Source organism: Salvelinus alpinus, chromosome 16 (genome assembly GCF_045679555.1).
Source record: "Salvelinus alpinus chromosome 16, SLU_Salpinus.1, whole genome shotgun sequence".
Classification (NCBI taxonomy): domain Eukaryota; kingdom Metazoa; phylum Chordata; class Actinopteri; order Salmoniformes; family Salmonidae; genus Salvelinus; species Salvelinus alpinus.
In genome coordinates, this window is record NC_092101.1 from 45,519,574 (window position 1) to 45,537,491 (window position 17,918).

The 17,918-nt window shown below is 44.6% G+C and overlaps 1 protein-coding gene across 5 annotated transcripts in view; it reads right to left on the bottom strand.

Moving 5' to 3' along the window:
• nek7 (NIMA-related kinase 7) overlaps window positions 1-17,918 on the bottom strand; it is a 150,761-nt gene that overhangs the window by 17,445 nt on the left and 115,398 nt on the right. For all 5 annotated transcript variants that reach the window (XR_011668367.1, XR_011668366.1, XM_071346384.1 and 2 more), the window contains one exon: window positions 2,150-2,263. Coding sequence is in view for 3 of the 5 variants with exons in the window: in XM_071346384.1 (XP_071202485.1) it covers window positions 2,150-2,263 (114 nt within the window). In the remaining 2 variants the exon portion in view is untranslated. The remainder of the gene's footprint in view (window positions 1-2,149; window positions 2,264-17,918) is intronic.

A 17,918-nucleotide genomic window follows, 5' to 3' on the forward strand; every position in this document is an offset into this window, starting at 1 on the left:
TGAGACCAGGCCCAAATCCCTGTCATTCGAGGGAAGAAAAGACAGGGGGCGGAGATCAGGGTGCCTTGTGAGAATTCGTCGACGAGTGGGTAACCTCCTCTACCATCTGTTGTATTGGCCAACTTGAGAATAAACTGGCAATCACTGGAGAATAACTGGATGAGCTCCGTTCAAGACTATCCTACCAATGGGACATTAAAACTGTAATATCGTATGTTTCACCGAGTCGTGGCTGAAAAACAACACAGATAATATACAGTTGGCTGTGTTTTCTATGCATCGACAGGACAGTACAGCTACGATAAGATGAGGGGTGGTGGTGTGTGTCTATTGGTCAATCACTGCTGGTGCGCGATGTCTAATATTAAGGTAGTCTCTAGGTATTGCTCGCCTGAGGTAGAGTACATCATGATAAACTGTAGACCACACTATCTACCAAGAGAGTTTACATTTATATTTTTTGTAGCTGTCTATTTACCACCACAAACCGATGATGGCACTAAGACTGCACTCAACAAGCTGTATAAGGTCATAAGCAAACAAGAAAATGCTCATCCAGAAGCGGCGCTCCAAGTGGCCGGGGACTTTAAAGCAGGCAAACTTAAATCCCTTTTACCTCATTTCTACCAGCATGTTAAATGTGCAACCAGAGGGGAAAAAAACTCTAGACCACCTTTACTCCACAAACAGAGACGCACACAAAGTTCTCCTTCGTCCTTCATTTGGCAAATCTGACTATAACTATCCTTCTGATTCCTGCTTATAAGCAAAAACTCTAAACAGGAAGTACCAGTGACTCACTCAATACGGAAGTGGTCAAATGTTGCAAATGCTACAGGAGTGTTTTGCACAGAACGGAATATGTTCCGGGATTCATCCATTGGCATTGAGGAGTACACAACATCAGTCACTGGCTTTATCAATAAGTGCATCGATGACATCGTTCCCACAGTGACCGTGAGTACATATCCCAACCAGAAGCCATGGATTACAACATCCGCACCGAGCTAAAGGCTAGAGCTGCCGCTTTTAAGGAGAGGGACACTAATCTGGACGCTTGTAAGAAATCCCGCTATGCCCTCAGATGAACCATCAACAGGCAAAGCCTCAATATAGGACTAAGATTGCATCATACTACACCGGCTCTGATGCTCATTGAATGTGGCAGGGCTTGCAAACTATTACGGACTAGAAAAGGGAAACCCAGCCACGAGCTGCCCATTGTCACAAGCCTACAAGATGAGCTAAATGCATTTTATGCTCGCTTCAAGGCAAGCAACACTGAAGCATTCATGAGAGCACCAGCTGTTTCGGACAACGGTGTGATCATGCTCTCCATGGGGCCGATGAGCTTCCTGCCATCCAGGACATACATACTAGACGATGTCAGAGGAAGGCCCTAAAAATGGCCAAAGACTCAGTCATAGACTGTTTTCTCTGCTACCGCACGGCAAGCGGTACCTGAGCGCCAAGTCTAGGACCAAAAGCCTCCTTAACAGCTTCTACCCCCAAGCCATAAGACTGCTGAACAATTAATCAAATGGCCACCCGGACTATTTACATTGACCCCCCCCCATTGTTTTTACACTGATTCAACTCACTGTTATTATCTATGCATAGTCACTTCACCTACATGTACACATGTCCTTGACTAACCTGTACCACCGCACATCGACTTGCTACTGGTACCCCCTGTTTTGTTCTTTTGTGTTACTATTTATTTTAGTTTTTACTTTAGTTTATTTAGTAAATATTTTCTTAACTCTATTTCTTGAACTGCATTTTTGTTTAAAGGTATGTACGCATTTCACAAACACCTGTTGTATTTGGCGCATGTGACAAATACAATTTGATTTGAAAACGCATGCACAACTACAACTGAAGGATATATGACACTAAATACACCATTCAGATTCAGCCCCAATGTCAGTTCTTGCCTAGAGGCTTTTAATAGAATATGATCACTTACAAGTTGCAGTTTGGGGTAACCCATTGTAATATTCCATACTTTCCCATTGGTTTGGGATGAGGCCTGCATCTTTCTTTGAATGTATATAGAGGGATCTATACTACTGATTCCAGGGTCAACGAGTGAGATTTGGGGGTGAGAGATGGAGAGAAGGTGAAAGAGTGAGAGTTGGAGAAGTACCTCTTCAGAGTAGTGGTCAGATGGAAGTGGAGGGTAGTCACACTGCTCTATCTTCTTACAAAGAGAGTACAGGTTCATCTTATCACCGTAGAACGGGCTCTGGAGAGCTGCCATCTGAGGGAGGGAAGAAGAGAGACATTTAGTTAAGGATCCAGGCTGTATCACATCCGGCCGTGATTGGGAGTCCTATAGGGCAGCGCACAATTGGCCCAGCGTCGTCCGGGTTTGGCCGGGGTAGGCCATCATTGTAAATATTAATTTGTTCTTAACTGACTTGCCTAGTTAAATCAAGGTTAAATGAAGAAAAAAAATATGAAAAAAATTACACACAACGGTGTACCCAATTCTCTGGAAGACAAAGAAAACACTGCATCTGAATTTGGCTCTCGATGTACACAGTGTACAGAAAATTAGAAACACCTGCACTTTCCATGGCATACTGACCTCGTGAATCCAGGTGAAATGTATGATTCCTTATTGATGTCAATAAGGGATCTACACTTCAATCAGTGTAGATGAAGGGGAGGAGGCAGGTTAAAGAAGGATTTTTAAGCCTTGAGACAATTGAGACATGGATTGTGTATGTGTGCCATTCAGTGGGTGAATGGGCAAGACAAAAGATTTAAGTGCCTTTGAACGGGTTATGTTAGTAGATAACAGGTGCACTGGTTTAAGTGTGTCAAGAACTGAAAAGCTGATGGGTTTTTCACACTCAACAGTTTCCCGTGTGTCTCAAGAATGGTCCACCACCCTTCGGACATCCAGCCAATTTGACACAACTGTGGGAAGCATTGGAGTAAACATGGGCCAACATCCCTGTGGAACGCTTTCAACACCTTGGAGAGTCCATTCCCAGACGAATTGAGGCTGTTCTGAGGGGAAAAGGGGGTGCAACTCAATATTAGGAAGGTGTTCCTAATGTTTTGTCCACTCAGTGTATGTGTAACCATTGGACTGAAGTCTGTGTATGTGTGAGATAGAGAATGGTTGGATTTCAAATCAACTGAACCAAAAAAATGTAATCCCAGAAAGTTATTTTTGCTTGTTTGTTTCCCTCCAGTTGACTGGTTTTCTCCTGCTCCGTTTCTCTATTAAAACTAAGAGGAGAAAGGAGGGAGGAGAGAGAAGGGGGGACATCTCAGTTAGGTGGAACATTGAGGCCCCTTCTCTGAAAAAGGAAGGCAGGCGAGCGTAGCCACAGAGAAGAGGTAGAGTGGAGGAGAAGGGAAGGAGGGGGAGTGGGTAAAGGAGGATATAGGGAGAGTGGAGAAAGGCGGGAGGAAGGGGAGAGTAGGTAGAGGAGTGAGAGGCAGACATTAGCTGAAGCAGCCATCGAGACTGGTGTCACTTTTCTTCCAGATGTTTCATTATCTCTCCCCTTTTCTCTCTCTCTTTTCCTCACACCATCTTTATCATTTACCAGTGCTTAATCAAGCAACCAAGGGGTTGCCTAGCAACGAGGGGAGGATAGGAAAGGAGACGATGCTTCCATCGAAGCAGTTATTCAACCCCTCTCTCCATCCCTCCATCTAACAGGGGGTGTTGGACATGGTTAAGACAGGCTCTGGCACATCAGCCAATAAGAAGTAAGGATGCTGGTGCTAGAATATCTCCCCTCGAAATCCCCCCCCCACTACATCATCACTTATACACACTATTGTAGCCCACTGTGTGTGTGGCAGGGGGAGAGGTAGGGTTCTGGCATGTATTCCTTGGAGAGAGAGAGGAAGGGAGAGAGAGAGGGAGAGAAAGAGAGAGAGAGGAAGGGAGAGAGAGGGAGAGAGAGAGAGAGAGAGAGAGAGAAAAGAAAAGAAAAGAGGACATGGAGGGAGAGAGAGAGGGAGGAAGGGAGGGAGAGAGACCGGGAGGGAGTGAGAGAGAGAGAGAGGGGGTAGAAAGAGAGAGGGAGAGAGATGGTAGGGGTAGGCAGACAGCAGCTGTGGCCAGTAAAGGGTTGTACCATTGTATTTTCATGCATCTTCTGCTTTTGACAGAAGAAAAATGTCAACTGTCCTGTTTGTATTTGGGAGTTTTTGCACTATTCATCTGGTTCATTAGGATCTGTTACTACTGGCCCCTGACAGCTGCCGGCCCTGCACACACACAGGGCCCCCCCACTCTCTCAGACTCACTGCAGGCTGGGCGTCATGGCGATGGGTGAGATGACTGACTCACTCTATGACCTCTAGGACCTGTGTGTGGGCTCATTGGTATTCCAGGGTTTATTACCGCACACGCACGCCTGCTGTCTGTCTGAGGGACTGCTGGTGGCATGCACACACACCTCACTTTTTTCTCTTGCTGGTTGTCTGCCACCTCCTCGCCCATCTAGCACGGTCGCTGTGCAGTGTCTGTGTTCTTCTCTACAGTTCAGTCTGAGTTAGCATGAGGCCCTGGCCATGTTATTACCTTGTTATTACCAGGTTATCTCTCTTTCTACCCCCTCTCTCTCTCTCTCACTCCCTCCCGGTCTCTCTCCCTCCCTTCCTCCCTCTCTCTCTCCCTCCATGTCCCCCTCTCTTTGCAGCCGTCTTCATCGACCTGGCCAAGGCTTTCGACTCTGTCAATCACCATATTCTTATCGGCAGACTCAGTAGCCTCGGTTTTTCTAATGACTGCCTTGCCTGGTTCACCAACTACTTTGCAGACAGAGTTCAGTGTGTCAAATCGGAGGGCATGTTGTCCGGTCCTCTGGCAGTCTCTATGGGGGTACCACAGGGATCAATTCTCGGGCCGACTCTTTTCTCTGTATACATCAATGATGTTGCTCTTGCTGCGGGCGATTCCCTGATCCACCTCTACGCAGACGACACCATTCTGTATACTTCCGGCCCTTCCTTGGACACTGTGCTATCTAACCTCCAAACGAGCTTCAATGCCATACAACACTCCTTCCGTGGCCTCCAACTGCTCTTAAACGCTAGTAAAACCAAATGCATGCTTTTCAACCGTTCGCTGCCTGCACCCGCACGCCCGACTAGCATCACCACCCTGGACGGTTCCGACCTAGAATATGTGGACATCTATAAGTACCTAGGTGTCTGGCTAGACTGCAAACTCTCCTTCCAGACTCATATCAAACATCTCCAATCCAAAATCAAATCTAGAGTCGGCTTTCTATTCCGCAACAAAGCCTCCTTCACTCACGCCGCCAAACTTACCCTAGTAAAACTGACTATCCTACCGATCCTCGACTTCGGCGATGTCATCTACAAAATAGCTTCCAATACTCTACTTAGCAAACTGGATGCAGTTTATCACAGTGCCATCCGTTTTGTTACTAAAGCACCTTATACGACCCACCACTGCGACCTGTATGCCCTAGTCGGCTGGCCCTCGCTACATGTTCGTCGTCAGACCCACTGGCTCCAGGTCATCTACAAGGCTATGCTAGGTAAAGTGCCGCCTTATCTCAGTTCACTGGTCACGATGGCTACACCCACCCGTAGCACGCGCTCCAGCAGGTGTATCTCACTGATCATCCCTAAAGCCAAAACCTCATTTGGACGCCTTTCCTTCCAGTTCTCTGCTGCCTGCGACTGGAACGAATTGCAAAAATCTCTGAAGTTGGAGACTTTTATCTCCCTCAACAACTTTAAAAATCTGCTATCCGAGCAGCTAACCGATCGCTGCAGCTGTACATAGTCCATCTGTAAACTACCCACCCAATTTACCTACCTCACCCCCCATACTGCTTTTATTTATTTACTTTTCTGCTCTTTTGCACACCAGTATCTCTTCTTGCACATGATCATCTGATGATTTATCACTCCAGTGTTAATCTGCTAAATTGTAATTATTCGATTTATTGCCTACCTCATGCCTTTTGTACACATTGTATATAGATTCTCTTTTTTTTCTACCATGTTATTGACTTGTTTATTGTTTACTCCATTTGTAACTCTGTGTTGTTGTCTGTTCACACTGCTATGCTTTATCTTGGCCAGGTCGCAGTTGCAAATGAAAACTTGTTCTCAACTAGCCTACCTGGTTAAATAAAGGTGAGAAAGAAAAAAAATAAAAAAAATAAAAATGTTCAGGAGGATGTATGTTAGGTCTACAGTCGTGGGCAAAAGTTTAGAGAATGACACAAATATTAATTTTCACAAAGTCTGCTGTCTCAGTTTGTATGATGGCAATTTGCATATACTCCAGAATGTTATGAAGAGTGATCCGATGAATTGCAATTAATTGCAAAGTCCCTCTTTGCCATGCAAATGAACTGAATCCCCAAAAAACATTTCCACTGCATTTCAGCCCTGCCACAAAAGGACCAGCTGACATCATGTCAGTGATTCTCTCGTTAACACAGGTGTGAGTGTTGACGAGGACAAGGCTGGAGGTCACTCTGTCATGCTGATTGAGTTCGAATAACAGACTGGAAGCTTCAAAAGGAGGGTGGTGCTTGGAATCATTGTTCTTCCTCTGTCAACCATGGTTACCTGCAAGGAAACAAGTGCCGTCATCATTTCTTTGCACAAAAAGGGCTTCACATGCAAAGAAATTGCTGCCAGTAAGATTGCACCTAAATCAACCATTTATCGGATCATCAAGAACTTCAAGGAGAGCGGTTCAATTGTTGTGAAGAAGGCTTCAGGGCGCCCAAGAAAGTCCAGCAAGCGCCAGGACCGTCTCCTAAAGTTGATTCAGCTGCGAGATCGGGGCACCACCAGTACAGAGCTTGCTCGGGAATGGTAGCAGGCAGGTGTGAGTGCATCTGCACGCACAGTGAGGCGAAGACTTTTGGAGGATGGCCTGGTGTCAAGAAGGGCAGCAAAGAAGTCACTTCTCTCCAGGAAAAACATTAGGGACAGACTGATATTCTGCAAAAGGTACAGGGATTGGACTGCTGAGGACTGGGGTAAAGTAATTTTCTCTAATAAATCCCCTTTCCGATTGTTTGGGGCATCCGGAGAAGACAAGGTGAGCGCTACCATCAGTCCTGTGTCATGCCAACAGTAAAGCATCCTGAGACCATTCATGTGTGGGGTTGCTTCTCAGCCAAGGGAGTGGGCTCACTCAAAATTTTGCGTAAGAACACAGCCATGAATAAAGAATGGTACCAACACATCCTCCGAGAGCAACTTCTCCCAACCGTCCAGGAACAGTTTGGTGACGAACAATGCCTTTTCCAGCATGATGGAGCACCTTGCCATAATGCAAAGTGATAACTAAGTGGCTCGGGGAACAAAACATCGATATTTTGGGTCCATGGCCAGGAAACTCCCCAGACCTTAATCCCATTGAGAACTTGTGGTCAATCCTCAAGAGGCGGGTGGACAAACAAAAACCCACAAATTCTGACAAACTCCAAGCATTGATTATGCAAGAATGGGCTGCCATCAGTCAGGATGTGGCCCAGAAGTTAATTGACAGCATGCCAGGGCGGATTGCAGTGGTCTTGAAAAAGAAGGGTCAACACTGCAAATATTGACTCTTTGCATCAACTTCATGCAATTGTCAATAAAAGCCTTTGACACTTATGAAATGCTTGTAATTATACTTCAGTATTCCATAGTAACATCTGACAAAAATATCTAAAGACACTGAAGCAGCAAACTTTGTGAAAATTAATATTTGTGTCATTCTCAATACTTTTGGCCACGACTGTAGGTTCTTCTCACTCTTAATGAATATCGATCTCTCGCTCACACCCCCTCCCCCCCCCCCAAGGGGCTTTATTGACATGGGAAACATTTGTTTACATTGCCAAAGCAAGTAAACAAAAGTGAAATAAACAAAAAAAGCGTGAACAATAAATATTACACTCACACAAGTTCCATCAAGGACAATGGGATTTATAGCTGATTGAAGTATTTTTAGCCAGATCCTAATTGTAACGTCAAATGTTATGTTCCTTTTGATGGCATAGAAGGCCCTTCTTGCCTTGTCTCTAAGATCGTTGACAGCGTTGTGGAAGTTACCTGTGGCGCTGACGTTTAGGCAGAGGTAGGTCTAGGTTTTTTTGTGTGCTCTAGGGCAACGGTGTCTAGATGGAATTTGTATTTGTGGTCCTGGCAACTGGATCTTTCTTGGAACACCATTATTTTTTACTGTCAGGGCCCAGGTGTGAGAGTCTCTGCAGAAGATCTAGGTGCTGCTATAGGTCCTCCTTGGTTGGGGACAGAAACACCAGATCACCTGCAGATTAATTAGTTGATATGTATATTGAAGAGGGTGGGGCTTAAGCTGCATCCCTGTCTCACACCATGGCCCTGTGGAAAGAAATGTTTTTGCCAATTTTAACCGCACACTTGTTGTTTGTGTACATGGATTTTATAGTGACGTATGTTTTTCCCCCCAACACCACTTTCCATTCATTTGTATAGCAGACCCTCATGCCAAATTGAGTCGAAGGCTTTTTGGAAATCAACAAAGCATGAGAAGACTTTGCCTTTGCTTTGGTTTGTTTGTTTGTTTGTCAATTAGGGTGTGCAGGGTGAACATGTGGTCTGTCTTATGGTAATTTGGTATAAAGCCAATGTGACATTTGCTCAGTACATTGTTTTCACTGAGGAAATGTACAAGTCTGCTGTTCTATGATGGCGCCAGAGAGCAAGGCTGAAGATTTATGTATTCCTAACCAAATGTGTTTTTTTGTTTGTTTCTTCGCGTTGTTTGTAACTTATTTTGTACACAATGTTGCTGCTACCGTCTCTTATGACCGAAAATAACTTCTGGACATCAGGACTGCGATTACTCACCACGGACTGACAGAATCCTTTTTTTCCTTTAATGAGTCCGACGAGCCTGACGTTAACGATGTACTGCTGTCCCGGGAACAGGCCCTGATCCCCGTGATTTGCGTGAAGAGATGGCAGAGAAAAAGGGGACAGAAGGAGGACTGCCTTCTGAGAATTCGTAGGCGATCGAATAAACCCCCACTTCCTTCCATTCTGCTAGCAAACTTGCAATCTTTGGAAAATAAAATCGATGACCAATGCGGAAGATTAAACTACCAACGGGACATTCAAAACTGTAAGATCTTATGCTTCACGAAGTTGTGGCTGAATGACAATGTTATCAACATACAGCTGGATGGTTATATGCTGTATCAGCAGGACAGAACAGCGGCGTCTGGTAAGACAAGGGGCAGCGGACTATGTATTTTTGCAAATAACAGCTGGTGCATGATATCTAAGGAAGTCTCGAGTTTTGGCTCACCTGAGATAGAGTATCTCATGATAAGCTGTAGACCACACTATCTACCTAGAGAGTTTTCATCTGTATTTTTCGTAGCTGTCGACATACCACCACAGACTGACGCTGGTACTAAGACCAAATTGAATGAGCTGTATTCCGCCATAAGCAAACAGGAAAACGCACACCCAGAGGTGGCACTCCTAGTGGCCGGGGACTTTAATGCAGGGTAACTTAAATCCATTTTACCAAATTTCTACCAGCATGTTAAATGTGCAACCAGAGGGAAAAAAACTTGACCACCTTTACGCCAAACACAGAGACGCATACAAAGCTCTCCCTCGCCCTCCATTTGGCAAATCTGACCATAATTCTATCCTCCTGATTTCTGCTTACAAGCAAAAATTCAAACAGGAAGTACCAGTGACTCGATCAATAAAAAAGTTGTAAGATGAAGCAGATGCTAAGCTACAGGACTGTTATGCTAGCACAGACTGGAATATGTTCCAGGATTCCTCCGATGGCATTGGCTTCAACAATAAGTGCATCAATAACGTCGTCCCGACAGTGACCGTACGTACATACCCCAACCAGAAGCCATGGATTACAAGCAACATCCACACTGAGCTAAAGGCTAGAGCTGCTGCTTTCAAGGAGCGGGACTCTAACCCGGAAGCTTAGAAGAAATCCCGCTATGCCCTCCGACGAACCATTAAACAGGCAAAGCGTCATTACAGGACTAAAATCGAATCGTACCACACCTGCTCTGATGCTCGTCGGATGTGGCAGGGCTTGCAAACCATTACAGACTACAAAGGGACGCACACCCGAGAGCTGCCCAGTGACACAAGCCTACCAGACGAGCTAAACTACTTCTATGCTCGCTTCGAGGAAAATAACACTGAAACATGCATGAGAGCACCAGCTATTCCGGAAGACTGCGTGATCACGCTCTCCGCAACTGACGTGATAAGACCTTTAAACAGGTCAACATTCACAAGGCCGCAGGGCCAGAAGGATTACCAGGATGTGTACTGCGAGCATGCGCTGACCAACTGGCAAGTGTCTTCACTTACATTTTCTATAATGCCAACATGTTTCAAGCAGAACACCATAGTCCCTGTGCCCGCGAACACTAAGGTAACCTGCCTAAATGACTACCAACCCATAGCACTCACGTCGGTAGCCATGAAGTGCTTTGAACGGCTGGTCATGACTGTAATCAACACCATTATCCCAGCAACCCTAGACCCACTCCAATTTGCATACCGCCCTAACACTGCCCTTTCCCACCTGGACAAAAGGAACACCTATGTGAGAATGCTGTTCATTGACTACAGTTCAGCGTTCAACACCATAGTGCCCTCAAAGCTCATCAATAAGCTAAGTACACTGGGACTAAACACATCCCTCTGCAACTGGATCCTGGACTTCCTGACGGGCCACCCCAGGTGGTAAGAGTAGGTAACAACACGTCCGCCACGCTGATCCTCAACACGGGGACCCCTCAGGGGTGCTTGCTCAGTCCCCTCCTGTACTCCCTGTTCACTCATGACTGCACGGCCAGGCACGACTCCAACACCATCATTAAGTTTGCCGATGACACAGCTGTGGTAGGCCTGATCACCGATAACGACGAGACAGCCTATAGGGAGGTCAGAGACCTGGTGGTGTGGTGCCAGGACAACAACCTCTCCCTCAACGTGATCAAGACAAAGGAGATGATTGTGGACTACAGGAAAAAGAGGACAGAGCACGCCTCTATTCTCATCGACGCGGCTGTAGTGGAGCAGGTTGAGAGCTTCAAGTTCCTTGGTGTCCACATCACAAACAAACTAACGTGGTCCAAGCACACCAAGACAGTCGTGAAGAGGGCACGACAAAACCTTTTCCCCCTCGGGAGACTGAAATGATTTGGCATGGGTCCTCAGATCCTCAAAAGGTTCTACAGCTGCACTCTACAGGAGACCCCCCCCCTCCCTTTACACCGCTGCTACTCTCTGTTGTTATCATCTATACATAGTCACTTAATAATTCTACCTACATGTACATACTACCTCAACTAACCGGTGCCCCCGCACATTGACTCTGTACCGGTATCCCCTGTATATAGACTTGCTATTGTTATTTTACTGCTGCTCTTTAATTACTTGTTACTTTATTTCTTATTCTTATTCATATTTTTTATTAAACTGCATTGTTGTTTAGGGGCTCATAATTAAGCATTTCACTGTAAGTATCACTGATGTATTTGGCGCATGTCACTAATAAAATTTAATTTGATTTAATAATAATGCAGAGGATTTTCCCAAGGTTGCTGTTGACGCATATCTCACGTTAGTTATTGGGGTCAAATTTGTCTCCACTTTTGTGAATTGGGGTTATCAATCCTTGGTTCCAAATATTGGGGAAGATGCCTGAGCTGAGGATGATGTTAAAGAGTTTAAGTATAGCCAATTGTAATTTGAGGTGTGTATATTTTATAATGTCATGTAGGATACCATCAACCCAACAGGCCTTTTTGGGTTGGAGGGTTTGTATTTAGTCCTGTAGTTCATTTAATGTAATTGGAGAATCCAATGGGTTCTGGTAGTCTTTAATAGCTGATTCTAAAAATGTTTTTGCTGTTTGTTCTTTGTTATAGAGCCAAGAAGATTGGAGAAGTGGTTTATCCACACATCTCCGTTTTGGATAGATAACTCTTTGTGTTGTTGTTTGTTTAGAGAGTTTCAATTTCCCCAGAAGTGGTTAGATTCTATCTATTCTTCAATAACATTGAGCTGATTCCTGTCTTGCTGTTTCCGTAGTGTATTTCTGTATTGTTTTAGTGATTCACCAGTGAAGGCTCAGGTTCTGTGTCTCTATGTTTTTGTTTGGATAGGTTTCTCAATTTCTTAAGTTTTTGCATTCTTCATCAAACTATTTGTCATTGTTGTTAATTTTCTTAGGTTGTTTTTAGATTTGGTAGGGAAGCTGAAAGGTCAAATATACTGTTAAGATTTTCTACTGCCAAGTTTTGTCCAAGTTTACACCAATATTTTGTACAGGAAGTTGTCTAAAACGGATTGAATTTGTTGTTTCCTAATTGTTTTTTGGTAGGTTTACACACTGCTTTCCTTCCATCTATAACACGTCTTTTAATATTGTGCAGTTCCTTTGACTTTGATGCCTAATGAGTATTGCTCTCTCTCTCTCCCTCTCGTTTGCTTTCCCAACTGTTGAATAGAACAGCCTATCAGATGGAATCAGCCTCCCCTGTTGAATAGAACAGCCTATCAGATGGAATCAGCCTCCCCTGTTGTATAGAACAGCCTATCAGATGGAATCAGCCCTCCCCTGTTGTATAGAACAGCCTATCAGATGGAATCAGCCTCCCCTGTTGAATAGAACAGCCTATCAGATGGAATCAGCCTCCCCTGTTGAATAGAACAGCCTATCAGATGGAATCAGCCTCCCCTGTTGAATAGAACAGCCTATCAGATGGAATCAGCCTCCCCTGTTGAATAGAACAACCTATCAGATGGAATAAGCCTCCCCTGTTGAATAGAACAGCCTATCAGATGGAATCAGCCCTCCCCTGTTGAATAGAACAGCCTATCAGATGGAATCAGCCCTCCCCTGTTGTATAGAACAGCCTATCAGATGGAATCAGCCTCCCCTGTTGTATAGAACAGCCTATCAGATGGAATCAGCCCTCCCCTGTTGAATAGAACAGCCTATCAGATGGAATCAGCCCTCCCCTGTTGAATAGAACAGCCTATCAGATGGAATCAGCCTCCCCTGTTGAATAGAACAGCCTATCAGATGGAATCAGCCTCCCCTGTTGTATAGAACAGCCTATCAGATGGAATCAGCCTCCCCTGTTGAATAGAACAGCCTATCAGATGGAATCAGCCCTCCCCTGTTGAATAGAACAGCCTATCAGATGGAATCAGCCTCCCCTGTTGTATAGAACAGCCTATCAGATGGAATCAGCCCTCCCCTGTTGAATAGAACAGCCTATCAGATGGAATCAGCCTCCCCTGTTGAATAGAACAGCCTATCAGATGGAATCAGCCTCCCCTGTTGTATAGAACAGCCTATCAGATGGAATCAGCCTCCCCTGTTGTATAGAACAGCCTATCAGATGGAATCAGCCTCCCCTGTTGAATAGAACAGCCTATCAGATGGAATCAGCCTCCCCTGTTGAATAGAACAGCCTATCAGATGGAATCAGCCCTCCCCTGTTGAATAGAACAGCCTATCAGATGGAATCAGCCCTCCCCTGTTGAATAGAACAGCCTATCAGATGGAATCAGCCCTCCCCTGTTGAATAGAACAGCCTATCAGATGGAATCAGCCTCCCCTGTTGAATAGAACAGCCTATCAGATGGAATCAGCCTGCCCTGTTGTATAGAACAGCCTATCAGATGGAATCAGCCCTCCCCTGTTGAATAGAACAGCCTATCAGATGGAATCAGCCCTCCCCTGTTGAATAGAACAGCCTATCAGATGGAATCAGCCCTCCCCCTTTCTTTCTTCAGTCTTAAAGCATGACAAATTATGAGGGAAAACAAAGTTAGACGCTGTTTAATGTCTGTTAATGTGATATAATGTGCTGTATTAATTCATGCCGACCTAAGAGAGAGAATGTGTGTGTAGACACATACACACAAATTAATTCACTAAGCTATCACATTAAACTATGACAGTAGGGCCAGCAGTAGGGAGAGAAGGCGCCAAGGTAATGCTCAGTGGATAACACTGGCATACTATGTGACACATTTTTAATTAGATGTTAAAAGTGTGAAATGAACAAAACATGTAAGCGTTTTCACAGCAGAGCTACAGTATACAGATGCCTTTAAGGACGCATAGTCCATACATGATGCATAGCTACAACAGGGACACATATCTCTTAACAATATATAGCATGTTCTCATCTTTTATTATAAGGTCAAACATCCAGGGGCATAAAGCCTTATACTGTAGGGGTATAAAGCTATACATGGTTATAAAGCTATACATGGTTATAAAGCTATTAAGGGGTATTAAGCTAATAGGGGTATTAAGCTATTTAGAGATATTAAGCTATTTAGGGGTATTAAGCTATTTAAGGGGTATTAAGCTATATAGGGGAATAAAGCAATTTAGGAGTATAAAGCTACATACGGGTTTGAAGCTATATAGGGGTATACACTAAAGCAATATAGGGCTATACAGCTATTTTGGGGTATAAAGCTACATAGGGGTATGAAGCTACATAGGGGTATACAGTAAAGCAATATAGTGATACAAAGCTATATAGGGGTATGACGCTATTTAGGGTTTAAAGCTACATAGGGTTAAAACGCTACACAGGAGTATTAAGCTACACGGGGGTTTGACGCTACACGGGGGTTTGACGCTACACGGGGGTATACAGCTACACGGGGGTTTGACGCTACACGGGGGTTTGACGCTACACGGGGGTTTGACGCTACACGGGGGTTTGACGCTACACGGGGGTATACAGCTACACGGGGGTATACAGCTACACGGGGGTATACAGCTACTTGGGGGTATACAGCTACTTGGGGGTATACAGCTACTTGGGGGTATACAGCTACTTGGGGGTATACAGCTACTTGGGGGTATACAGCTACTTGGGGGTATACATCTACTTGGGGGTATACATCTACACGGGGGTATACAGCTACACGGGGGTATACAGCTACACGGGGGTATACAGCTACACGGGGGTATACAGCTACACGGGGGTATACAGCTACTTGGGGGTATACAGCTACTTGGGGGTATACATCTACTTGGGGGTATACATCTACTTGGGGGTATACAGCTACTTGGGGGTATACAGCTACTTGGGGGTATACAGCTACTTGGGGGTATACAGCTACTTGGGGGTATACAGCTACTTGGGGGTATACAGCTACTTGGGGGTATACAGCTACTTGGGGGTATACAGCTACTTGGGGGTATACAGCTACTTGGGGGTATACAGCTACTTGGGGGTATACAGCTACTTGGGGGTATAAAGCTACAACAGCTGGCAACAGCTCTGGTGGACATTCCTGCAGTCAGCATGCCAATTGCCCACTCCCTCAACACTTGAGACATCTGTGGCATTGTGTTGTGTGACTAAACTGAACATTTTAGAGTGGCCTTTTATTGTCCCCAGCACAAGGTGCACCTGTGTAATGATAATGCTGTTTAATCAGCTTCTTGATATGCATATCAAGCAGGAATGTTCACCAGAGCTGTTGCCAGATAATTACATGTGAATTTTTCTACCATAAGCCGCCTCCAATATAATTTTAGAGAATTTGGCAGTACGTCCAAATGGTAACCACGCCAGCCCAGGACCTCCACATCCGGCTTCTTCACCTGCGGGTTCATTTGAGACCAGCCACCCGTACAGCTGATGAAACTGTAGGTTTGTACAATCAAACAATTTCTGCACAAACACTCTCCAGGAACCTAATCTGCGTGCTCGTCATCCTCACCAGGATCTTGACCTGACTGCAGTTAGGTGCGGCGAAGGAGAAATGCTCACTAACAGGGATGTAAACAAATTTGTGCACAAAATTTGAGAGAAAAAATTACATTTCAGAAAAATTTCACGTACGATCCAAACTTTTGAAGTATCGAGCCAAAACAAGAAAAAATGCTTCACAGTCCCAATAATTATGGAGGGCACTGTATAAAAAGTTGAAGTCAGAAGTTAATGACTCCAACCTACGTGTATGTTAAAACTTGTTTTTCAACCACTCCACAAATGTATTGCTTACAAACTATAGTTTTGGATAGTCGGTTTGGACATCTACTTTGTGCATATTTCCAACAATTGTTTATTTCAGATTATTTCACTGTATCACAATTCCAGTGTGTCAGAAGTTTACATACACTAAGTTGACTGTGCCTTTAAAAAGCTTGGAAAATTTCACAAAATTATGTCATGGCTTTAGAAGCTTCTGATAGGCTATTTGACATTATTTCAGTCAATTGGAGGTGTACCTGTGGATGTATTTCAAGGCCTACATTCAAACTCAGTGCCTCCTTGCTTGACATCATGGGAAAATCAAAAGATATCAGATAAGACCTCAGAAGAATTATTGTAGACCTCCACAAGTCTGGTTCATCCTAGGGAGCAATTTCCAAACGCCTGAAGGTACCACGTTCATCTGTACAATCAATAGTACACAAGTATAAACACCATGGGACCATGCAGCCGTCATACCGCTCAGGAAGGAGACGCGTTCTGTCTCCTAGAGATGAACGTACTTTGGTGTGAAAAGTGCAAATCAATCCCAGAACAACAGCAAAGGACCTTGTGAAGATGCTGGAGGAAACGGGTACAAAAGTATCTATATCCACAGTAAAACGAGTCCTATATCGACATTACCTGAAAGGCTGCTCAGCAAGGAAGAAGACACTGCTCCAAAACCGCCATACAAAAGCCAGACTACGGTTTGCAACTGCACATGGGGACAAAGATGGTACTTTTTGGAGAAATGTCCTCTGGTCTGATGAAACACAAATAGAACTGTTTGGCCATAATGACCATTGTTATGTTTGGAGGTAAAAGGGGGACGCTTGCAAGCTGAAGAACACCATCCCAACCGTGAAGCATGGAGGTGGCAGCATCATGTTGTGGGGGTGCTTTGCTTCAGGAGGGACTGGTGCACTTCACAAAATAGATGGCATCATGAGGGAAGGAAAATTATGTGGATATATTGAAGCAACATCTCAAGACACCAGTCAGGAAGTTAAAGCTTGGTCGCAAATGGATCTTCCAAATGGACAAGGACCCCAAGCATACTTTCAAAGTTGTGTCAAAATGGCTTAAGGACAACAAAGTCAAGGTATTGGAGTGGCCATCACAAAGCCCTGACCTCAATCCTATAGAAAATGTGTGGGCAGAACTGAAAAAGCGTGTGCAAGCAAGGAGGCCTACAAACCTGACTCAGTTACACCAGCTCTGTCAGGAGGAATGGGCCAAAATTCACCCAACTTATTGTGGGAAGCTTGTGGAAGGCTACCTGAAACGTTTGACCCAAGTTAAACAATTTAAAGGCAATGCTACCAAATACTAATTGAGTGTTTGTAAACTTCTGACCCACTGGGGATATGATGAAAGAAATAAAAGCTGAAATAAATCATTCTCTCTACTATTATTCTGACATTTCACATTCTTAAAATAAAGTGGTGATCCTAACTGACCTAAGACTCAGGATTTTTACTTGGATTAAATGTCAGGAATTGTGAAAAACTGAGTTTAAATGTATTTGGCTAAGGTGTATGTAAACATCCGACTTCAACTGTACTGTAGGGTTATAAAGCTACATAGGGTTAAGGACATTGCAGCACTATTACTGTTATTAATACTTCACACACACACAGGTCTGGGCCGGGGGTGCGGTAAGACCGACATATCAACCTACACATGCTCAGCCTGCTGTTGCCGTGCCCCCCCCGGACGCCGAGGGAGAACCACCCAAGCAACCAGGCATCATCCCATCACCCCGACACCGGAGGTGGGCCGGGTCAGGTGATGTAATGCGGAAGTAAAGACCTCATCACACACACGCCTCAATCAAACAGAATAGGAGATGCAGCCAGGTATTGATGGGTTTGTCTCTCTCATCCATCT